This window comes from Toxotes jaculatrix, chromosome 17 (genome assembly GCF_017976425.1).
Source record: "Toxotes jaculatrix isolate fToxJac2 chromosome 17, fToxJac2.pri, whole genome shotgun sequence".
Lineage (NCBI taxonomy): Eukaryota > Metazoa > Chordata > Actinopteri > Toxotidae > Toxotes > Toxotes jaculatrix.
The window spans coordinates 7,195,799-7,220,258 of NC_054410.1; the positions used below are offsets into that span (position 1 = coordinate 7,195,799).

General features: G+C 41.4%; 2 protein-coding genes and 1 gene segment (V, D, J or C); 2 read left to right on the forward strand and 1 right to left on the reverse strand.

Moving 5' to 3' along the window:
* The window catches only part of LOC121196853, a 34,130-nt gene extending 32,954 nt beyond the window's left edge, over positions 1 to 1,176 (reverse strand). Inside the window, 2 exon segments of the C gene segment in view lie at positions 776 to 788; positions 1,077 to 1,176. Coding sequence covers positions 776 to 783 — 8 coding nt within the window.
* A 1,423-nt stretch (positions 1,177 to 2,599) lies between these two features.
* On the forward strand, positions 2,600 to 9,915 carry zgc:101744 (uncharacterized protein LOC541409 homolog). Of its 3 annotated transcripts, none has more exons than XM_041060000.1 (6): positions 2,600 to 2,729; positions 2,835 to 2,969; positions 6,621 to 6,714; positions 7,972 to 8,110; positions 8,710 to 8,878; positions 9,101 to 9,915. In XM_041060000.1, exons 2-6 carry the CDS (start codon positions 2,855 to 2,857, stop codon positions 9,136 to 9,138), a joined length of 555 nt encoding a protein of 184 aa, XP_040915934.1. In that variant the 5' UTR covers positions 2,600 to 2,729; positions 2,835 to 2,854; the 3' UTR covers positions 9,139 to 9,915. The 3 variants fall into 3 exon arrangements, 2 of the variants coding, with proteins under 2 accessions (XP_040915934.1, XP_040915935.1); XM_041060001.1 differs by lacking the exon at positions 2,600 to 2,729 and having other exon boundaries at positions 2,745 to 2,969; positions 9,101 to 9,160; positions 9,231 to 9,915; XR_005896200.1 differs by lacking the exon at positions 2,600 to 2,729 and having other exon boundaries at positions 2,746 to 2,969; positions 9,101 to 9,188; positions 9,231 to 9,915.
* Positions 9,916 to 11,415: 1,500 nt separating this feature from the next.
* diras1b (DIRAS family, GTP-binding RAS-like 1b) lies at positions 11,416 to 23,859 on the forward strand. The gene is made up of 3 exons (XM_041059999.1): positions 11,416 to 11,482; positions 22,964 to 23,304; positions 23,513 to 23,859. The coding sequence occupies exons 2-3, from the start codon at positions 22,996 to 22,998 to the stop codon at positions 23,798 to 23,800; spliced, it is 597 nt and encodes a 198-aa protein (XP_040915933.1). The 5' UTR covers positions 11,416 to 11,482; positions 22,964 to 22,995; the 3' UTR covers positions 23,801 to 23,859.
* The last annotated feature ends 601 nt before the right edge of the window (positions 23,860 to 24,460 follow it).

The window sequence follows — 24,460 nt, forward strand, 5'->3', positions numbered from 1 at the left end:
CGTCCCACAGTGTCTGTGCCTACGTCACCTGTCACCAATCCAATAACATTTAATCCTCGTCTTGAACAATGCACGCAGCAAGATCAACAAATAGCGCAAAAAGGACAGATTCTGGGTCGGGGCTGTGCCTTTACACATGCACCGGGGTGGTGCATGACGGGAGGTGGCCCGGAGGCCACACTGAACTCTGTAGATAGATCTCTCTGTTTATCCATTTCAGAAAAAATTAAAATCAGATGATTTTTAAAGAAAGATCTACATTTTTGCATAGAGTCCTATTATCAGTAACTGTCAGACCTCTGTATCAATCTCCTGGTATGGCTGCTAATCACTTTATAAGGCTAATTGATTAAAAAAAAAAAAAACCTTTTTGCAATTGTGTTGCACACCTGAAAACGGTTGTACTAATAAGGGAGCAAGAAAAGAGTGCATGGCATTCTTTAGGTTAGTTCAGTATCTGAAGCATCAGCAGTTTGTTTATTTATAGGCTCAAAATGGCCAGAAAGAAAGAACTTTCAGTCCAGTCCATTGTTGAGTTTAGAAAGGAAGGCTATTCAATGTGAGAAATTGCAAGGAAACTTAAATTCTCATACCATGCTGTTAACTACTACCTTCAGAGAGCAGCACAAACTGGTTCTAACAAGGACAGAAAAGGGAGTGGGATGCCCCGATGCACAACTTTGAAAGAAGACAAATATCTGAGTAGTTTAAGACAAAGACGCCTCACAGGTTCTCAACTGGCAGCTGAATTCAATAGTACCCGTCAAACACCAGTGTCAGCATCAGCAGTGAAGAGGTGAGTTCAGGATACTGGACTTCATGGCAGAATTGCCAAGAAAAAGCCATATCTCAGACTGGCCAATAAAAAGAAAAGACTGAGATGGGCAAAAGAGCACAAACATTGGACACTGGAAGACCGGGGTGGTGCAGGATGGGAGGTGGCAGGAGGCCACACACCCACCCAGCCAAGCCCCCTGGGTTGGGGTTGTGCCTTGTACACATGCACTGTAGAGGAATGTAGAGGAATGCTCTTATATTAACTGCACAGGTAGGAGTATTGTTAATATACAGTATCTCTGTTTATTACATGTATACTCTTACAGTAGTAAACTGCTGCATCTTCAGTCTGAACTCCACTGATGGTCAAAGTGAAGTCAGAGCCGCTTCCACTGCCACTGAACCGAGCTGGTGTTCCTGTATGACGTGTGCTCACATGTCTTATTAGGAGCTTTGAAGGTTCTCCAGATTTCTGTTGGTACCAGAACATACATTGGCCATCATTACCACAGTTAGAATGAACAGCAGGGCTGGTTTTACAGGTCAGAGTGACAGTGGATCCTGGAGTAGATGTCACGACTGGAGGCTGAGTCACAGTCACCTGACCGCTGCATCCTGCAGACAAACACAAATCATTCATTGATTCATTGAAATTAATTAAAACTATTCAGTCTAACTAGGTAGTTCAACATGGTGCCAAAGCCAAGAATTTAAACTTAGCAGAACGCCCAAGAATGTCTGAATACTTAAATAAACTCTCATCAATGCACTGTTGGAAGTAGTCAGAGGAAGTTCCAACTTCCACATTTTATGCCAACAAGAGAGATAAGTCATTGATTTTTTTGCAGATATCATGTTTCTGTTGCTAAAAAACAATTTTTTTCTTTGGTCTTGAAGTCTTGAATTTTGGAGGAGACGGTTCCGGAATGCTGCTTGTGACATTAAAGGACAGAACTGAACCATTTTCTAGAAGTTCTGAACATTCTGAATATTAATTGACATAACATTAAGACTTATAGCTTGTTTAACTTTGTGTAAACAGAAATAAAATTAACTAGTATAGAGACTGAACATTTGCCCAGAGAATCAGTTCCCTTTGTCTACTTCAGCTTTATTTTTGTTAGAACATCTCAAACATGCAGGTCAGATAATACTTTGGTATACTGAAGCAAACAAACAAGTCCATTGTATTTGCACTTTAATACTGTTCATTCAAGTGTTGTTCCTAAGTACATTTCTACTTTTTACTTCAGCTCCTCAACATTTCAGATGCAAACATTGTAATTTTTACTCCACTACATTTAACTGACTTTTATAATTACTACTTGTTTTTTGGATTACAAGTGCACACATAAAATATTGGTCCCATTTAACTTTTTTTCCCCTTTTAAACCTGTAATTCTCTCCGTTTCAGGTTTACAATAAAAAAGCCCCTGTCACGTTTCACAAATCCAGTAGTTTTTTGCGTCACTATCAAAGAAACACTTCCATGTTAAACTACTAAAAATGTTTTTTATTTTAAAGTACTTGTATTTGAGTAATCTATGTATTTCTACTTTTTACTTCAGCTCCACAACATTTCAGATGCAAACATTGTGCTTTTTACTCCGGTTACCAGTAATTCCCTCCCGTTTTAGTTTACAAAAAAGCCCCTCGTCACATCTCGATGTGCCTGCACATCGATCCATTAACAATTTAATCATGTCGTGTAGAATGACATATCAATCACGGGGGACAAGGAGAACTTTTTAATTTTATGTATGTAGTAAACTCTCAGTCCACAGGATAAACCTGTTTTATGGTCACCTGCGGCTGTGAACGTTACACACCGGAGCTCTGTGATTGGTCAGCGGGCGGTTTCAAACCCCTCCCCCCCAACTGTCCCTGCAAGACGCCGTAGTCAGCTACTCAGCCGCTCGGCCGCAAGTTTTCGGGCATATTAACAAACCAAGGTTAGTGAAGTAGCGCCTTGTTTTATCATAAAAACCTAAAGCGTCGACACGCATAACATTTGCTTTGTTTTAATTTTTTTTTGGTGCGTTTTGTGTCGACCACAGGCTCAGGATAGCCCGAAAACATGAGTCAGTTGAAGGAGCGCTTCGTGACTCTGCTCCATGAGAAGAACTTTGTCACAGATCAGCTGGCAGCGCTGGAGGAAAAAACGGGAGTGAAGCGGGAGTATATCACCTTGGGTACGTTAACCTGCTCGGTGAAAAGTAAAACGAAATGCTTGAATGTACTTTAAACATGCTGCTCGTTTGGGGTTGAAAACAACCCACGTTATTCAAGCCGCAAATCCAACCGTTAGTCCGTTTGGCTGAAAAGTTGCCACTCGAACTGCCAACGGCAGACGGCAGGCGTTTGTGGCCACGCTGTTGCATGAGTACTTGACTTTGCCGTCTGGTTTCATATCCTGTGCCACTGTTTTGCTGGCCCCGAATACCAAAGTGCATCCAGCTCAAGACCTTTGTGCTACATTACAAGATTAGAGCTGGTATATAATCTGCCTTGCACACTTCTATTTAAAAAAAAATATTGCTGGTGAATGAACTGCCTCCGATATCCCAGGGCCATCACCACCACCACCACTAGGGGTATTTTTATCTTGTCCTGAAATATCCAGTGGTAGGCACAGATGGGAAGGAGATTCTAGGATGACTGGTTATTCAACTAGAGGCCACTCTCACCGTTAGCTTTTAGGGGTTGTGTTTTCACACTGCTCTCTTGTCAGTGTGCACAGTATAAGTCAATAAAGGCCAAACACCTCCGGCTATGTAAGCAACATTTCGCCTGCGATGCCACTCAGCCACAGGAAGCGTGTTAGCCAGGGCGGCCTACATTCAGACCCACTGTCTTTACTCAGAATTGATCTTTATTGACAGCGAAACACAAGTATGCATTTAAACCACTGATGTTAACGTCACACATGTCAATGTCTATGGGTGTTGCATGCTGCATGTGAAATCCTTTGTCTGTATTTAGTTGCACTATATCAGATCTGGATCACATGCATGTTTGCAAATAAGCCTGAAGGTTTTTGCTATTTTCAGCTCGCATCAGATGTACCAATTAATAACTTCATAGATGTAACTGGAACATTATAACCCGACGGGTATTAAAGTTTGGAGGCTCATGTCAGTACTTGAAAGTTGGAAAAAAAAATCTAATAACATATCAACAGATACCCATTTTTTTTTAAACATTACTAACATGAAATGTTTCTGAACTGTAATTTCTTGTTTCTTATCAGCTGACATTTCCTACAGTACAGATGTATCTTCAGTAGGCTAATTACGGCATATATATGAGTCCAGGTGATTTATTGACCTGGGGTCTAACCATCGTCAGCCCTAATGAAGTATTGAGTAAAAATGGCATCGTCCAGATCATTTCAGGGTCTATTTTAGCCACTGTTTCCCTCTCAGAATTATATATATGATCACAAAATGTGAATTTTTCAGATTCAGTTGGTGTCTGTCTTGAAGCTCTGTCAGATCTGCATTTAAATACCTCAATTTTTTGTATGTTTTTTTTTTGTCCCACGCACATCACCAGACTGGCTTGCAAAACAAATATTGTGGATTGTATGTAAATACCAGTTGACTCATCTCTGCCCTTCAGTTAGCAGAAGTTAGAACCAGACAGAGCAGCCAAATTACACCGTGGCCTGTCCTGCTTGCAGAACTGTGTTGTTAGCTTGTTAGTGAGACAACTACAGCCATTCGTTTGGTACTTTGACCGCACTGAAGGCTTGTCACAAACGTGTGCACTGATAATGGGTTGCACACAAGAAATTCTTCCCTGATGGCTCACGATAAAATCCGGTTGTACTTTGCCTTCATCCAGGCATGTCAGTTGAGCACAGTTACAAAGTTGTGTGTCTGTCCTCTGTTTAGCCGAGGAACGTCTCAAATTCATGCTGACCCTTGTAACACCCAGAGGTGTAAAGACTTATGTGCTGACTGGAGTAGAGAGGTCTCATCTCTACCGTGTGCGCAGCCAAACTCACTGAGTGAGTGGCTGTTGTTTGTTAACTTGACGTTTTTGAAGCAGCCCGTCACCCACTGTACATTTAACACTAGGTTTTTTTTTTTTTTTTTTGTGGTAATTTGATGTTATGAGGAACTGGATTTGTGGCTAAATTACAAGTCATGCAACTCAGTAATGAATAGTTTGAGTCATAAGGTACATTACAGGATTACACAACTGTATAATGGCTTTTATGGTTTCAGTTTTTCCACAAGAAAGACATATGTTTTCGTTTTAGGCTGTACAATCTGCAGCACGTCGCATGGATGCATTCATTGTTTGTTTTCATAGAGCAGTGCGGGAGCTGCTTACTCACAGCACAGGGCCAGATGGTATGCGGGTTTGGAGATGTTTGTGACAGAAGAAGAGATCCTGCAGTTAGCTTTTTGATAACCATCACTGACTAATTAAAAGCGTCAGTTTATGATTTCCTTATTCTGTGCACACTCCAGTGTCAGCTCATGTCAGCAGTTGACTCTTTGGTGTCTTCCTTTTCAACCAGTTCTTCCGGTTTCCTTCATCAAAGAGACTGGGAACTGCAGGGATATTTGTATATGAACTGGGACAAACAAATGAGATGTAAAGAGCAGACAATGGCTGAAACAGTATCCAAGACTTTTAATGCTTTGAATTCTTTATTCATTCATTCATTCATTATTTTTATGGCATTCATGGCAGTTGAATTATATATCAGAAGTTGAGTTTTGCATAAATTTGAATAATATTTGGCATTATCTGGTGTCTACAGCTGCTTAAGGGTGATACAGTCATTTCTCATCTTCTGTATTAACCTAAACCCATTTCCGGGTTTGCATGAAAATGTTGTTCCCACAGACATGATGACTCTGGGAAAGATCAGGGATCTGAAATTGTTTTACAGGTGGGAGTGTTTTGAAGAAAATGTCAAATATCACTGAGAGTTAAGAAGAACCTTGCATTTTCAATGAGAAATCAGTTACTACTTTACGAAATAGGCTAAAATGGCTGGTCAGATTGCAGTGAATTTTTATGTGAAGTCAGCTTCTCAGTGCCATCCAATAAACAGGCTGTTTATATCCCTCTCAGGGGTTAAAGTAAGCAATGAAGCCAAAGTGCTGTTGTTGGGAGTAAGCAACACATAGTTCACACAGAGCTGATTGTCCTGCAGATTTTATCGGCGTATGCGTGTGCCCTGCAGCCATTATGTGAAATAGTTAAAAAAAAAAAAAAAACCTATCCTAACTCCCTAGAGCCTAAGTTTAAATCTTCAGATTGCTTATTTTTTCCAAGCCCAAATCCCATGATATTTAGTTTAATGTCATATATGACAAAGAATCAAATCCTCACATTTGAGAAATGGAAGCAGCAAATATTTGGCATTTTTGCGTGGAAAAAAAAAGACTGAAATTATTCTGTTGATGAGCTTATGCATTAAAAAACCTTATTTTCACCTCTACGTCACTTCAGTGACAGCTTCATTAGGTACCCCTGTTTCTAATGCTAAAATTCTCTGTCAGCATCTATTTAGATTGGCATTTGTGGAATCTTTCACATACATGAGGTGTATTGGCCACATGACTGTGTGAGCTCTGAGGTGTATTTAAAGTCAGCTCTTCCACTGTGGGATTTGAATATCAGTGTTTAACTTGTGTTTAGTGCTCCTCCTAATCCTGGTACTGTGCAGTCCTGACATCCTGCTAACACACACACTCTGCTAAATGTCGCTTGACATTAGACGTGTTTGTCAGGTAACCGGATAGCCTGACCAGCCCCCCCTTCCTGTCCCGCCTTCTGCTCTCACCTCAGTGTTACTTCTCATCTTTCTCCCTCTGCAGGTGCTCTGAGTTTTCTCGGGCTGTATCTTCTGTTTGGATATGGAGCCTCACTGCTCTGCAACCTGATTGGCTTTATCTATCCAGCATATTTCTCGTATGTATGAAGTGAAGCGTTATTCCAATAAATACCAAAACCGTAGAGTATGTAGAAAATCTGTGCATTTAAATATGTAAATGGTTATAAACTGAAGTCCTTTTTTTGTTTTTTTGTTTTTTACTTTGTGAATGCATATTTTAATACAAAATTCAGCACCAGCTTGCAAACATTTTGATTTGTTGCAGGAAAAGCACAAGTAAATTTAAAAATAACTATAGCTCTGTCCAGTCAGCCAGTATGCACGATACCAGAGCTTTGGAACTGACACATATTAATGGAATGCAGCCATTATTAATTATTAAATGTCATTGATTACAGCCGTGCTTTTCCTGCTGCAGCATGTCAAAATGTGTACTGTCCATTTTGCCTTTAGAATTGCAACTAATAAAAGAATAGTCATTTTAATTTCTGTACTTTATTGATTGTTCTTTCATGTTTTTCTTTCATTGTTTTTCGTAGTATAAGTTAGACAAATGAGAAAAGGATAGTCTCTGATTTCTTTTTTATTAATGAAGTGAAAGTCTTTTTTTGTTGTTACTACCACTCCACTGCATTTCATTAAAGAAGCTCTATCAGAGAAATTAAAAAAAGAGAATTTTGTTCCAGAAAGACTCCAACGTTGGAAAATACCCACTTTATTTGGCTAACTCTGATTACTTAGGACTGTGGATTTTATTGCTTGCATTGGAGTTGTTCAAGGAAGGGATCACATTACAACACAGAGAAGCAGTGATTACACTGACTACTAACTCTCAGTGCTATCCTTTACGTACTGCATAAAGGTGCCCTGAGGAGTTTTTACTGTAAACAAACAAGCAAACATTGAGTGTCACTCACCAAATCATACTGTGAATATCCTTCGGCCCTAACAAAAATGTTGAGTAGATTTACTGCTTCACAAAATTTACAGTACTGATTACTGATTTAGATTTACAGTTTTTTTTTGTTTGTTTTTTTTATTACATTGTTCATTTGTCTTTCCCCCTCATTTATGGGCTCATTGTTGCCTTTTAAACACATTACTGCCACAGGCTTCTGATAAGGTGTGTGTCATGTCAGCCCCGTAACCTTGGCATACACGAGCATCCTTGAACGAATTGTGCCAGTGCTTTCATTAAAACTTTGCTGAGCAGTACTGCTCGTTGTCAAAAAATCCAGAGCGTACCTTTAGATACGGTCAGGTTTTTATTTTTATGTACTGTTGATGTTACAACCTCATCAGTCTCCTGAATCAAACCTGTCCTGTCCATTCAGGATTAAGGCCATCGAGAGCAATGTTAAGGATGACGACACACAGTGGTTGACCTACTGGGTTGTTTATGGGCTCTTCAGCATCGTCGAGGCCTTCTCTGACATCTTCCTCTTCTGGTTCCCCTTTTACTATGCTGGCAAGGTAGGCTGACCTTTTGGTTTGTAGGGTGTTTTTGTTTTTGTGATATTTGGCACCATTTTTTTCTTTCTGTTGTACTATATTCACTCTCAGTCGTCTCTTTTATGAAGTGAGTTGGCAACAGACCTAAGCCAGTTGCTTTCACTGTGAAACCGCAGACACTGTGTTGGTTGAATCACAAGGGTTGATGTCTATAGGCCTTTCTATGTCATAGCTTGCCAATAGCCCACTCTTGTGGACAGTTTGTGTAATGTCAAAACATTTAGAAATCTCTTTCATTATTTTGCCCCACAGTACACAATGCCTACCAGGTTTTGATTGAAAATGATAGTATACTCAAAAGTGTCAGTATATTCCGACTAAAACCAAAACTAAATTTGATTTTTAAGTGACCTGTTCATGAACACTTGTCCCACAATGCATTGCACAAAGGAAATGGAGGAGCTAAATTGAAAAATTCACTGTGACTATGTCAGATCGTTTGTTTGTTTGTTGAAACCTAAAGGTAAGCAGTTTTTTATCTCTTAAAATACAGAACCAGTTTAGTTACTTCGTCTAGGAAGTTCCAGCAACATAAAACCTGCTATCTCCTCTTTCTTCAGTGTTTGTTCCTGATATGGTGTATGGCTCCGGTGACGTGGAACGGTTCTGACATCTTGTACAAGCGTGTGATCCGGCCATTTTTCTTGAAACACCAGGCTGCCATGGACAATGTCGTCAGCGATCTGAGCGCCAAGGCTAGGAACATAACTGAGGCTGCCACAAAGGAGGGTGAGACACACACAGTATACATGCAAGTATAACCACATTCACATACTGTATGTGCTGCAGTGTTGCATCCTCACAGCGGACAAACGTGCACGACCTCCCAGTTTCAAATTGTAAAAATATATTCCCAAATACAATAATCAGTTGTATTTATATCTTTTTTTTTTTTTTTTACTTTTCCACAAAATGTAGTGTTTTTCTTTCTTTCTTTCTTTGTTTCATCAGCTGTTAACCGGGCCCTCAGCCATGAGAAGGACCAGTGAGAAACATGGGAAGGCTTTGTGTGTGTGTGTGTGTGTGTGTGTGTGTGTGTGTGTGTGTGTGTGTGTGTGTGTGTGTGTGTGTGTGTGTGTGGGTGTGTGTGTGTGTGTGTGTGTGTGTGTGGGTAGTTGAAAGAGTGACTGAGGGAGTATTTGTGTGTGTTTGTCGTTTTGCCTTTGGTTTGTCCTCCCCCTTCCGTGACAAATGATGATGATCGACCTCCCTATCATGAGGTGAACTGAAGCTTCACAGTCCTTAAATTAAATATCTTGTTTGTGCATCCACATCGCTTTACTGTCATTGGTACTGTTATGACAATCAGTGAAACTGTGACCTTTTTGTGAGATCTTATTTTCGTTGTTGCAGTGTGACAAATTAAGTGGAAAGAAATATGTTGATAGTAAAACTTATGATTGTGAACCTGCAGGTTTCTGCACCACGCGCGGTGTACTCAATATTACGACTGATTGAGCCATTTGTGACAGAAAACTGAGGCTGATACCAATACAGTTTTAAAAGGAGTTTGCTTTGAAATGTGTCCATAAGCAGCATTTTCTAACTTTGCTAATCAAAACTGGAACATTTACATGTCATTGGTGTCTGCATTGGTCTTACAAGCCTTATTCTCACATGTGCTAAGCAGAATTTAAAGTCTGTTTGAGCTGTTGGGAAGGTTCTCAAGCTCTTTGTTTAACTGAATGACTTCTGTCTTTTGATATGTCTTAATTTATCATCTCTTAATGATGCAACAGTAAAACTGGAACCTGATGAACTGAAAATAGTGTCTTTGTGTCTGACTTTAAACTTTGAGATTTATTTCCGTTTCTTCTGTTTCGTCCTCTCCAAGCAGTGTCATTCCTCACAAATTGGGAAATGGATTTTATTTGGTCCAAATTACAATGTTCACACCCCAGTAATTTCTGTAATTGGGGGGGGGGGTTTGTTTTTTTTTTTAGCAGAGGCGAGTCAGGGAAATTGTTTTTCTGGATCCATAGTTTCTGCTAGTTTGGTCAATTTTGCAGGAGCAAATATTTCTCATTAATGAACTTCATCAGCAGTGATTGTTAACAGTGCCCAGGTATGGCTCCCTGTTCCTTAGGAAACATTAAAGGTTTAATTTCAACCATTTATGAAAATAATTTAATTCTTCTTCTTCTTCTTCTTCTTCTTCTTCTTCTTCTTATTATTATTATTATTATTGTTAAGCATCTCTGAACACAATTTTTAGCACCAAGCTACAGTAGTAAATTACAGTTTTTGCTACCAATTTTCCAGATGTAGTGGTAGATAATTTTGTATTTTTTCAGATTTGGTATAGAAGGAAATGTTCTTTTTTGTTGATATTTGTTTCTGTTTCTGCCATCCTACATATCCACTTGATCTTTTAACCTGTCACCCTCAAGTACATTTACCGGCTTTCAGACAGCCTAACCACCCACGCTTTAATTTGTGTTTGGCTCTGTATTCGCGCTTGACGAGCTCTGAATGGGAGGCCCCTTTGTGTTCGTGCACTGGGTGTAATACATGGGAAATGGTGGATGGAGCCGGTGTGATGGCCACACACTGCCACAGGGAGAGGAAGGCACCCATCTGGAAATGGCTTCTGTGAAGATGTGTCTGGGTGTTTGTTATGTATCCCCTGAGCCACTGGTCACTGACGTGTTATTGATTTAACAGAAATGGGACACAGAAACCCATAATTGCATTGTGTTGCTGTGTGGATTGATCCAAGGCTTTGTATTTAGTGTGGGGCCTGTAATGACTTAGGACAGTAGAAGAAAAGCTGAAGAGAAGGGACAAAGAAGGAAAGGAGTGAATGTATGAAAGCATGTTTTATATACATACACAAACAAGTTTCAGCTGTCAGCTTTCAGATTCTTAAAACTGAATAATGATATTTGGAAACTTCAGTTGTTGTTTTCTGCTGCAGATAATACATATAGTCTTAATACAAATAAACTAATGCTACTCTCCTAGGATGATAAGAAGACTTCATTCTGAAAATAAGCGCAAGTGTACAGCCTCACATAAGAGGGTTTTAAGAAACACTCAGTTTTGTGGTGAATAATGACACCTGATTTGAATCTCTGGATCCCTCCCTTCCTCTTTCCAAGCTTACTACTTTCCATCTGAATATTCTTGCTTTTTTTTTTCTCCTGCCTAACCCTGCATCACCCTGCCCCTCCCTGCTTTTCTGCTCATTATCCCCCGGACTAAAACAATCAATGCTACTTGTAATCACCCTGTGTGCTTGTCTGACCACCGCTGCCCCCTCCCCCCTTTTCTGCAGGTCCCCGGCTCGCCGACAGAGGGAGACAAACACAAGCCTGTCCTGATGGAGAGTTGGTGAGTCATACAGGGAGACCGTCACGTACACACACACAGCTCAAAACAAGGCCTGGTCTGCCTCGGCCACAGGCCTTTAGTAGCACCCGGGACGGGTTTATTTACATTTATTTGTGAGTTCATTCGAAGTTAATGAGATATGCTCGTTTCTCCTGACGTGGACTGAAGTGATTTGAGCGTCTTTGTGGTTGCTGGGCTGGTATACTTCCTGTTTACCAGCCCGTAAGTGTCATCTCCTTCCTTCTTTGATCCATTGCTTGTTGTTTTGCTCTGTTATTCGTGCGTGTGTGTGTGTGTACAGTAGTACATAGCCTGTACTATACTGTACTGTACTGTACTATACTGCATACACTACTGCATTCATGTAATCATGGCTCTGTCCACGGTGCTGAAACACAATGAGGTCTCTGTCCGTGGTGCTGATCCTTGATCAGACAACCAGGGATGTGATTTTTTTTTTAAGCTGTCCAAGCTGACTCCACACATGGCATCAGTAATAAAACTAACTACAAATCATTCAATCGTGTCTACTATCTCAAAAAATAACCATAGTTCATTATCTCTGATTCATTCAGATCTATTGCTTGATTTTATGGCACCATCACTCTTATTTATATCAAAAAGTATTTTTTTAAACGTACTTGAAGCGCATGTATCAATGTCTGCAAAATTTAAGATGAGTACCCAGATGCCAAATCCAATGATCCAAGGAATCCGACTATTCTGACCTTTTATTCTCACGAAATTTCGCTCAGGGTTTCACCAGTTTTAGTCGTCTTTTCATTTCTCCTGCTCTCGACCAAAGTGTAACTGGCACATGCTGCATCTGGCCCTGACCCTGGAGGTATCTGGTGGCTACAATATACTTGGCTGTGGCTGAAACATCGACAAAAATCATTTGGAAATGAAATGGGGCTCTGCTTAGGTTACATTTTTGACCGTGAATGTAATTTCATCAATTGGGCTACTTTAATGTGATTTGTTGCTCAGGGACTGACAATATTTTTAACTCTAGATTTCTTAGATATTCTATATTGCATGCGATTAGATTGTGGCTCTTTGTGAATATTAGAATTAGTTGGGCTGTTTCTTATTATTAATCTCATTTTCTTTCTTTTCTTAATTTGTTGTTAATTCGCTTTGTTGTGATCCTGCGGTCAAATTCCCACGGTTGCATCCACCCAGGTCATAAACGCGATTTTTTTACAGGGGGAAGTCTGTTTAAAATAGCTTATTTTGCTGGCATCAAACCCCTAGGAAGTGTATGAACTGAAAGAAAATCAAGTGTGGACAGAAAAGGGAGAGACGGCATAGCACCTCCCACGTCCTATCTGCGAGAAAGAGAGAGGGAGAGAGAGAGAGAGAGAGAGAGAGAGAGAGAGAGAGAGAGAGTCTGCTGTGGTGGTGTTAGAAATCGGACGACATGAGCTCTACATGAACCGCGTAAAATGCTTTAGGACGCTTTCGGCGTTTGTCTTTCATCCGTCTAAACCAAGGACGAGCCTGAAGCGGAGCTATTCTTCACGACCAGGTATGAAGATGCTGCTCATTCCCACATCTTACATGGAGGTTAGATGTTGGTATTCAGTGGCGTAACCGCGGTCCTTCTGCCTGGCTGACTGCTGTGCGCACACGATTCCTGCTGTTCACGGCCAACTCATTTTCCAATCTCATTTTCTCTATCCGTCTTGTTAATGTTGATTTAAATGCGTCTATTTGTGTTTAGGAACCTCGGTCGTGTGAATTGTATGTAGCCCGTTCCCGCACAGCCATATTGGCAGTCAGCAGGAGAGGGAGAGAGAGGGCAAAGATATGAGGGTGTCGGGATTATCATATTGCTTTGAGGAGTAAAGGGAGGTGGTGGCGGAGGAGGGGGAGAGGGAGGGGTGGGGGGGATCGCTGCGACTGCGAAATGATGGCACAGCTGCGAGATGGCGATCCTCTGGTATTTATGAATGAACCAAGCAGAGTAGGGTGGTCTGTAATGGCGTTGCGCAACAATCTGCGGACCGACGGCAAGCCCTCTCCTGCCACCCCTTCCTGACTACAGCCGAGGCGGAGATGCACGTCAACATTAGACTATACACTACTAATGACGCCAGCGTGACGCATAAAGTCCGATTTCTGTGGCAAATGCCATGGTTAATCCTCCATCTGGATCTGTGTTTCTCCATGCCTCCTCCTCCATCCTGGTGGGATGTGTGTTGTGGGTCTCATGGCTGGAGAGGAAAGACAACATGACACGAAATAGGAGTTGTGAATCATTTAGGCCTTCTCTATGCGTGTGTGTGTGCGTGTGCATATGTATGTGACTCAACTTCCTGTATGCATTGAGCACTGCCAGTCATGGGTGTGTGTGTGTATTATGGTGGCAAGGGGGGGGGGGGGCTGCAGGGTTTGAGAGAGGAGAAGAGAGATGTTTGACTGTAAATCCAGTGATTAAGCTTTAAAGTGTGTGGTTGAGAGGACCATAGAGATGCAGGATGTATTAAAGCGTGCATGTGCTGGTCGAGGATGGGGGGATAAATGGAAGCGTGGGGGAGTGTCGATGTCCTGCCCGCCTGCCTGCCCGTCTATCCGTTTGTTTGTCTGTCTGTCTTGAATGGCCACAGACCGGTTGCATAAGAATACTTCACTCATCTGAGGCAGGAAAAAGAAATGACTCAATATATGGTAACAAGGAACAAAAACACAGAGAGAGGGGATGATGCTGATAATTGATAATGATTTTGGTGGCTTTGTTTTGTACTTAAGGCCCAGCAAAAGTGCCTTACTATAGGCCATGTGACATAACTGAGATCAGGATTTCCAGAAGCTGAGAAAGACGTGAATTCACTCATGCCTGCTAATGTCTGGAGACTGGCTTTCTGGACAGTTTTGCAGCTCCACACACCCACAGAAACCCCAGTTTTCTGCAGCTATCATGATCAGGTCCATCCAGAGCTGCAGCCACGAGTCAAATTTGCCTCTCAGAGAAGTTTTTGTGGCTCTCAAAAAAAAAAAAAACATTAATTATTAGTAATATCTAGGTGCCATTTCTGAGATGGATATTTAGCTTGTTTCTACAGTCTGTGACTAAAACTGAATTTAAACTAGTTTCCTGCTCAAGAACACCATGCATGCTCAATGACCTATCCCTTGTACTTACACCTTGGACTGCTCAGTAGAACATGCTTATTTTGCAGTAACTGGTAAAGAGGAGTACTACAGGAGGCTAATTTAGTCAGGTTGAGGTGTGTTGTGCTTTGTGTGAGAGGAGCATGCAACGTGTCCCAATCTGTGTTTGTGCCCATATTTGTCCATTTACAGTTTTTATGGATTGTTGTCTTTATTTAGTGAGAAGTAAACAACCAATTTGGTGAACTGTATTTAATTGAATAATAAATCAGAATTGTGTGGATACTCACAACATCACATTTAACTCGGAGAGGTTGCAGCACCTTTGTGGCATTTTAATCACAGAAAATAGACACGGCATATTATTTCAGGCTTGATTTACAAGTCAGTTTAATCGCAAAAGAATTAAACAGAAATGGATTCTCCTCTCAAACAGTGCACCTACCGCTCTGATGCTTTTCAAGACGAGTAGCGGCAGAGGTCTTATCTTCCCCTGGTTATTTGTATTGATTCAAATAGTTAACTGTTGTCTCCTCGGGATGTTTAAGTCTGTCTGTTGCTTTGACAGCACAGGTCCAGTCAAGTGCACCATCACCGTCGAGCACCTCCGAGCTATATATAACTGTATAACGTTCTGCTTTAATGCTGGAACAGATCAATGCTAAAGTGTTTTGGTTGTTCTGACAGCATCAGCTCATTTGAAAGGGCCATACACTCTTCATTATACATGGCATTAAGGCAGGATTTTCTTGGTCTTGTGCATAACTAATCGCAGGCCAGGATGGCTGTTCTGGTCAATTATGCACACTGTGACCTCTGAGTTACAGCCTTTTATTTGACATTTTGCTCAAATATCATCCATTCATTTGATGTAAAATGCCACCCATCTTTAAATCTGTTTTAAGAAATTATGAGGATTGAAAAGAGAAAAAAAGAAAGTATTCTGTGGTTGGAGATGAGGAAAAGTTAATAGTCAGTGTCTTATAATTCCAGTTGCATCACAAGAGCGTCTGGAGCAGGATTCCCTTGTTGTTTCTGCTTTTAACCATCTGCGTTGTTATCAGACCTGGATCAAGTGGTATTATAAAAAAAGCTGTGCCTGGTTGATCTCGCCTGTAGAAACCAGTGGAGTCAATCCAAAACTGCCAACCCTGTCACCATCTGTCACTGCAGGCATGCTTCTGCAACACACTCCACCCGTCTGTAATGTGCTCTTCACTCATGTCAGGGCCTTCTTAGCTTTTAAGAATAATCTTTCTTGAAAAATAAATATGTTTGAATATACAATGGAGACTTGAAAACAAACACGACTTCTCTGTTACCAGTGTTAGATTTTCTTTACACTTCTTTGGCCAAGTCCTGGTGTTATTAGCCAGGTGCATGTGTTTTTCCCAGATTGTCAGGCTGAGGTATTAGCAGAGTCTTATGGAGAGTACAGACGGAGCAACGCAGGGTTCCACAGGTCAAACTAATACTCAGGACTGAAACACACTCAAAGACTAATTACAGGGGCATCTTACATCTAGTCCTGTGTAGAACTGCTGCATAGGATCAGTGTGATTACGATTACAATGTCTGATTAAAACTCAGGAATCAGTCCGCCAGAGGGGAAAATGTTTGTGCAAGCGCACATTTGCTACGTGTTTTCATTGTGAATTACTTAAACAGTAGTTCCAGGTAGATGGATTTTAGCTACACACTTTAGTCCCCATCTTGCTTATAAAAGACATATATCAGGGCAAGTCATTAAAAGTTCATTTTCCTGTCCAGAAATTTGAATCTGCAGTTTTCTGTTCTCAACCCAGAGCCTTATGTTTTATTTGTTTCACTGATATTTTGATGTTGTTGTGCTAAGAATTTCTGTTTGTGTGCAAATGCTATATAATGCACAAACACATGTTATTTGTTTGAGCATAAATGTGATAATCAATAGCAGTATTTTGCAAGTGCCACAATGAGCTGGCCACAATTTAGGCGTGACCTGCATAATTCCAAGTAAGAAATGTACCCCCTGTTATTTTATGATAATGGTTTAGGGCCAAACTTTATTCTTTCTCATGTTGCAGCACAGTACAGACGTTGCAGTGATATACTGTAGATCTAGGATCGGAAGACTAGATGGTCAATAATTCAGTATGGTGAGGAATTGCTACAAACTCTGGCTTTGTGAATACATTAAAAGACAATTTACAGCCTTGTTTTCACCTGAATGAGGTGAGATTTTCACAAAATCAGGTGTGAATTGTCACCCCTGTGGCTCAGGGGTCACGATACAAACCATGAACCACAACATCCCTTGTTCAAGTTCGGCTGAGGATCCTTTCTGCATCTTTTCCTCCCTTCCTCTTTCCCTCATTTCCTGTCATCTCTCTACTGGTGCTGTCTAACAAAGGCATAAAATTAAAAAGTAAGGTGTGAAGTTCTCACCACCATAAACAGTCATGTGCAACAATCCATGCCAAACTGAATGTGAAAACTGCAGTTTTTGTGGTGAAAATTTCACAGCTCAGTTTTTCAGAAACTGTAAGAAAACAGTTTTTTTTGTGACCGGATGATGACGCTCAGTTTTGTCACCAGTATTTGAAAGTATTTCATAAAGAAATTTATCATTGTCTGACATTTCCAGGCCAACAGTATGTCTCTAAATTAACTGGTCATATTGGGAAAGATTAAAAATGTGCACATTTCTTGTATTTGACAGAGCCTATGCTGTGGTTAATAGATTCTGCTGCAAACCTCCTGGTCCAAGCCAAATGTGGTGTTGTGATATAACAATAGACAGATGATAGTCACGTACATTATTTGTGTCTGGCTCTGCTGATATTCCCATGCCACGGTGTTAGTGTCAGTGCATGCTGAGTCAAAGGGATGTGCATAGAGTATCAGAGGGCTTCAGTGTGCATCAAGAGCTGCATGCAGTCTTATAGGGAGACCGCTGGTAACTTAAGTCCTGGGAATTGGGTCAATGCAGAGCAGGCCAGGAGCACAGAGGAGGTTAAGCTCAATGATTAGCTACTAAGCCAAGACCACAGTGCTGCAATCTCTTGTACAGTCTAACACACCTAGTTCTTGCACGTACAGTAGTATAAGCTCAATCACAGTATAGACTGGCACTGATGAGAGGCATTCACACCCAGTCCCACACACCTTTAAACTCAGCAGGTATGCACACATATATAAATACAAACATTATTTTCTCATGCACATATTTCACATCTAGCTTTTTTTTTAAGCTGACATTGGCATCTTATTACTTAAACAATTCAGAATCACACAGTGGAGCAAAAGCTAAGCTAAACTAATCAGCCGCTGGCTATAACTTACTGCACACATATGGGAGTGGTATCAATCCTCTCATCAAACTCTTGGCAAGTGAATAAGTGAAGTAAAACCTTCCTTTTAACTAAAAAAAAAAATGCACCGTCATCCAACAAATAATGTGGCTTTTCCAAGTTTCTGAAGTGAAAGAACCAGTGTTAAGATTTATTGGAGGGACCTAAAACCTGCAAAGAACAAAAAGAAGCAATTTAAAAACAAACATGTATTCCCACAACAAAACATTCATGCACTAAGAGAAAAATCCAGAAGGGTACTTTTTAAATTCATATCCCTTTGTATGGACATAACTAATAGTGCACACTAGTACACACTTAACAAAACCAGTCACACAACACTGTACTGTCCATATTCAGTGGTGAGGATCCATTAATTCTGATGGAACATATTTTATAGCTCTAGCTCTGATGGACATGAAGGGAATGTTTCCTTTCTTTGCATCATCGCCCTCAAACACACACTCAGACACACAGGCTTGGTGAGGCAGGAAGAGAAATACATGGTCTTATCAGTCTTTGTTTTAGAAACTCCCAAAAGATTCATCGAATGTTTTAAATTAAGCACATGTGAGCTGCTTTCTCTGGTCTTTCCATTTCTGTGTTTAGCAGGTGTGAACGCAGCGAAGCAGGAGCATGACTGAATGCGTGAGACTGAATCAAAATGTATAAATTGAACCTCTTCAGTCTGCTCAAACCTAATGAAAACGCCCGGGTCTAAAAATTGCCTTGCTAAAAACGCAGATTCATTCCCGTGGTGAAACGCACACACACACTTGAAAAAGCCTGAGCTGATGTGTGCACAGGGAGAAGGGAATCTTCTGCTTGACTGCACAGACGCAAACACACATCTCAAACCATACACACACACACACACACACACACACCCATGCTCATACACTACCTGACAGTCTGGCAGTGATAGAAACTTTGTGCAGGTTTCAGACATTGTAATGAGTTTGTATGTGAGTGTGTGTGTGTGTGTGTGTGTGTGTACAGCTGTGGCCAGAAGAGGACGAATATTTGAGAAATATCGTGAGCTGAAAATCTGTTGATCCTGTAAAACTCTCATCACCAAATAGCCGTGTGTCCACAGCATTCCAGTATCTGTGGCTTGATTAAAACCCTTTCTCCACAAGATACCATGGGACCGCTTTGTGGGTGTCTATTTAATCACGCTCTTGATCTGTTGAATGGCATTGTGTTTGATATTGGTTAATGCGCTTCCTTTGTGCCGCTGCGTAAGTGGCTCTCTTGAGGGAAATTATGTGCATGTTTTCGCTAAAGGTGACATTTCCTTGCTCGCTCTGTGAAATAAACGAGTGGAGAAGGCTGTGTTGCATCTATTTTCTGACTGAGAGGAGAGGAGGGCCTGTTTGGCCTGTGCCAAAGCTATCTGCTAATGGAGTTTGGCTGCACTGCCACAGATGCATTTATAGTATACCATTAATTCATTAAGGAACTGCAGTCCTCTCATTTCAAATAAAACAAGAGAAGAGGAGGGGGAAAGGGAGAGAGACAGCTTGCATTTGGGAGGAGTTGTCATTAATCTCAGAGGCCTGGTGTCAAGGACGAATGATGGAGCGGAAGTACAGTGTGTGTATGTGTGCTTTCATGTGCATGTGTGTCACTGTGAGGTTGCACCTGTGTGTGCAGCTATAGCTGCTGACAGAGGGAGGGAGACAGCTAATTTTAGTTCAGGTGAAAGAAGGGAGGGAGCAGAGGAAGGTTTTGATGAGCAGAATCGTTGTGACGGAGCTGAAATCCCCCGTCCAAAAAAAAAAAAAAAAAAAAAAAAAAAAAAAACAAGGCACCAAGTGAGGGTGGATGACAGACTGACAGAGCCCCAGACAGACGAGCCACATCGATCAAAACCACAGCAGCCTTAGTTTATTGATCAAACAGCACGGAGACCTGGGGAGTGAGCGAGCAGGAGACAGCGGAGAAACAACAAGAGCAAGCCGAGGGAGCAAGACAAAGAAAAACATTTTCAGGATGCATGAATTAAGAGAAAAGAGTCCATCACAGATGCACTGATACATCAGCTTTAAAACACAGAAATGATACCAGTCATTTTAGATATTTGGCCAACTGTGGAATTTGTATTTTTGTGATCCTTTCCCTTGCATTACTTCATTACAACTGTCAAATTTTCAACAAAACAGAAGCACCGCAGTCTTTATTTTCCTCAAAGGATAATTCTGGTTTATTGTAACTTGGGTTAAACTTATTTTAGAAGTTTTATCCACTGTTTCTATCTCTAATAATAACCTTGTACTCACCAAGTGGCTGAGATCTGGGAACGTGGCTGCACTGCTAAAAGCAACTCAGACATGACAGGAAATCCCTTGTTTAGCCAAATGTATTTAGAAGAGAAAAGTAAAATTACTATGCAAACTGTGATTATCCATCACGGCTCACCGATCGACTTCTTGGTTCTATTTTTACCAGTACCATTTTTACCAGGAGTACTACCAACATTTCTGATGCACTCACTTTCAGTTTTACCACTACATAAAGTGGACCGAGATCATTTGGATAAGCTGTTGGCTTGTTTTACTGCCTGATCATCGAAATTGTTCCCAGATCTCTGCAGTTATTTCAAACCTACATTAATTGATCTTTTTAGCCACTTGGAGGCTGCACAAGAACACATCATTGATATGCTATTGACGTAGAAAGATATGGCCAACTTGTTTGCAAATAGCTGCTTAATTACAAATTCAGCAGACACAGAGCTTCATTAGTTTCCATTTGGTGCCCATCTAATGAATGCAAGTCCGGTAATCATGCTCTTTTAGCTCAATGTTTGGTGTCCACCAACTCCTGAGGGGACACATTTGGCTCTTTAGCCACGAAATGCTCGACTTTGTTCAACAGCTAGTTGCTAATGTTTGTCTTCTGTTTGGTGCTGAACAAGTAGCGTGTAGTTTTCAGACTTTTTTGTTTTGTTTTTTTGCTGGAAATGACACTGATGGGTGCAGTGAGTTACCTAAAACTGAAGTTGTGGGTTGTTAAACCAAAACAATGAGCTGAAAGTCAGTAAAATGCTTTGTGGGTTCATCACTATAAACAACAACTAGCACATACAGTTAGTTATTTGTGATCCTCTGGCAATATAAAAATGTTGATTGCAGTTGGTTTAAAGAGTGAAATGTTATTATGCCCAATAGTGATTATGTGTTTGTTTGTTTATTTGTTTGTTTGTTTGTGTGAGTGTGTGTGTTTGTTTGTTTGTTTGTTTCTGTCTGACATAAAACAGGCCTCAGCAGAAATGACTGTGCAGCTCTGGTAGCTCAGACCGCAATTGTTCGGAGTTACTGAAGGCCGCATTAAATCTAAAGGTTTAAGGCAACGCAGATGAGCATTTGTTCTTACCAATTTTGCCTGGTTGTGATGTTTCTTATTACTATTAAGTCTTTTAACCCTCTTGGGTTTTTTCATATTCACCTGTCTTCACAGTTTCTTATTTCCAGAGTCTTAAAAACAATCTGTCATGATTTAAAGGAGAAATCCAGGCTTGAAGCTTGAGCATTTATCTCAGAGTTTAATCTTCAATCGCACTGGAAAACTGGCCATTCAGACAGTTTTTTTTTCTTACAGTATCCTTCACTATCTCAAAAAAAAAGTAGCGTAGAGTGCAGAGTGTATCATCATCCTAAGGCACTGGAGAGCCATTAGGTAAGATTTTATACTTTGCCAGAACAGAGTAAAACTGTTAACAGTCTGCAGGCTTTATGGGCAGAAAACACAAACTTACCTGCAAATTAAAAAGTGGTTGTGTTCAGCATGGATATAAAACACTCTTATACGTCACCCAGACTTACAGCTATAGATTGACCATAAAACTCAAGAGGCACTCCCCGAATCTCCATTTATTTTGAACTCCTTGACTGATATTATCTAGAACCTGGCAATGCAATTACAGGGGCTCTGCCATCAATAGTGGGTTCCAGCAGTGCAAGCATGACAGAAATCCACTTATTCCATCTAGTATTGATGTAAATTTACTGTTTCATTACAGCTGGAGCTTAGAGAGCAGCACATGATCACAACTGAAGGAGCATCTTATTATGGGACCTTAAAGCAAGTTTAGAACCACAACAGATGAATAATGTAACAAGATGCAATGCGTAATCATGCACAGACACTCAGCAGACACACAAGCGCTCACAAAGATTGCAATAGATTAGGTGTGAGGACTTTGTTCAGATGCATATGTATGAGCTGCAGCAGGTAATACCAAGAGGGAAGATTTATAGAGTCCTTCGTTGTGCAGTGTTGCTACCAGCCACAGTTATTGAAGCTTTGAAGGTATTTCTTTTCATCTGTATGTTTTTTTTTTTCACTTAATTGTGTATATATTTAAATTTTTATAACCTGACAGCACAAAGTGTGGACTTAGATTTTAGTTCATTTTTGCACACTATGTCCACTTGTAGATTAGCTATGATAACCCTGTTGACTTTGTTTCAGTTCCCACATTTCTGGAAAAGCTATCCTAAAGGTATTCACACTAGATGCGCACAGCAAGTATTAAAAAAAAAAACAAAACATTAAATCATAACAGCTCTTAAATTAAACTGGGACAGTGCAATTCATGTTATTGTGTCCACCCCCTGGGGGCCTGCTGGAGATTATTCTCCTAAACTGCAAGGACTCTGTCTCTTCCAGGGTTTACTGCAGTTGCTTAAGTTGATAAATGAGGAAGCGCTCAGATGTTTTTGGGGTTGAAACTGAGAAACTGTGACTCTGCGAACAGTATTGATCAGGGAAATGTCTGCGTCAGGTGAAACACTTGGAGCCTTACCAAACTCATCCTCTCTAATTTGTACTCTGGCTCATGGTCAGACCAGGAGGACAGACAGAATGCTTTCACACCCACTGACCTGAGGTCGCGTCCCGCCAACAGTTACCCTTCCTTTTACTCCCTCTGCTTTGTATCTGCTGCTTCTGATCTTCTTCTCCTGCTCTTCCCCACGCCCTCCTCTGACCCTGCCTCCCCTCCATTCCCCCACCCTCAACATCATAGGTGTAACACTGTCTTAAGCCTGAGGGGGCAGAATGCCGGAGCAGAGCAACGACTATCGTGTGGTGGTGTTCGGGGCAGGGGGAGTGGGGAAGAGCTCCCTGGTCCTGCGCTTTGTGAAGGGCACCTTCAGGGACACCTACATCCCCACAGTAGAGGACACCTACCGCCAGGTGATCAGCTGCGACAAGAGCGTGTGCACGCTTCAAATCACCGACACCACAGGGAGCCACCAGTTCCCAGCCATGCAGCGCCTGTCCATCTCCAAAGGCCATGCCTTCATCCTGGTCTACTCCATCACGAGCAAACAGTCCCTGGAGGAGCTCAAACCCATTTACCAACAGGTGGGGAGTGTGTGAGCATTTGTCACTGAGTATGCTTGTCACCAAAGAGCTATTTTTCCCCATTGAAATATATCAGATTTGTTTGCTAGAGTCCTGAAGAAACTTGAATTCATTTTTTTTAAAAATTAGGTTTTTTTTTTACTTTATCTTGGAAATCTACATTTTTTTGACTGTTGACTGTTTCCCTTATTTTCCTCGCCCACTGCAGGTCCTGGCCATAAAGGGCAACGTTGAGGCCATCCCCATCATGCTCGTGGGCAACAAGAGCGACGAGACCCAGCGGGAAGTGGAGACCAAGGACGGGGAGGCTCAGGCCAACCAGTGGAAGTGCGCCTTCATGGAGACATCAGCCAAGACCAACCACAACGTAACCGAGCTCTTCCAGGAGCTCCTCAACCTGGACAAGAAGAGGAACATGAGCCTCAACATCGACGGCAAGCGCTCGGGGAAGCAGTCCCGCGCCGAGAGACTGAAGGGCAAATGCAGTGTAATGTAAATCCAGGAGAGAAGGAGAGGGGAGGTGGAGGCGAGAGAGGGGGGAGGAAATACAGAGAAAAGGGAGGAAAAGAAGGGAGATGAGAGCAAAGAGAGACTCGCTAAATGTATCACTCAGAGCAAAACATCTAGAAGGAAACGGGAATCTCATCATCCACATCCTCCTCCGTTTGATTGGTGTATTCACAAACACAACTTACAACTTACCGGAAACATACCGGATTTCAGCTTGGAGCATTACATCCATGTGCATTCTACTTAATGGAGAGTTGTTGGGGGCCTGTCACAGAATATTGAGAAGCAAATCTGAGCAAAACAAGAAGCGTGTGTCACGGAAGAGCACTCGTGGACATCAGCCATGATTGGAAACAGTGGGTGTGGACTTATGCATTGTCCAAGTGCCACAAAACCTGGCTGAGGATCTCACCAAGAGTTTGGATTGCGATGAAGACCAGGCCGGAGCACCCCTTGATGAAGACTGAAGATTTCTGATCTACACAAAACATTTAGTGTCCTCTCTCACCTCTACACCCACCCCTCTCTCCATCCCTGCTCAGCTCACACCCCCTCAACATCCCAGCACCCTCATCCTTTGCATACCTCCTATTATAGCAGCTATAGAGAAATGTAATGTATATGTAACAGAGTCGACAAAGTTAGT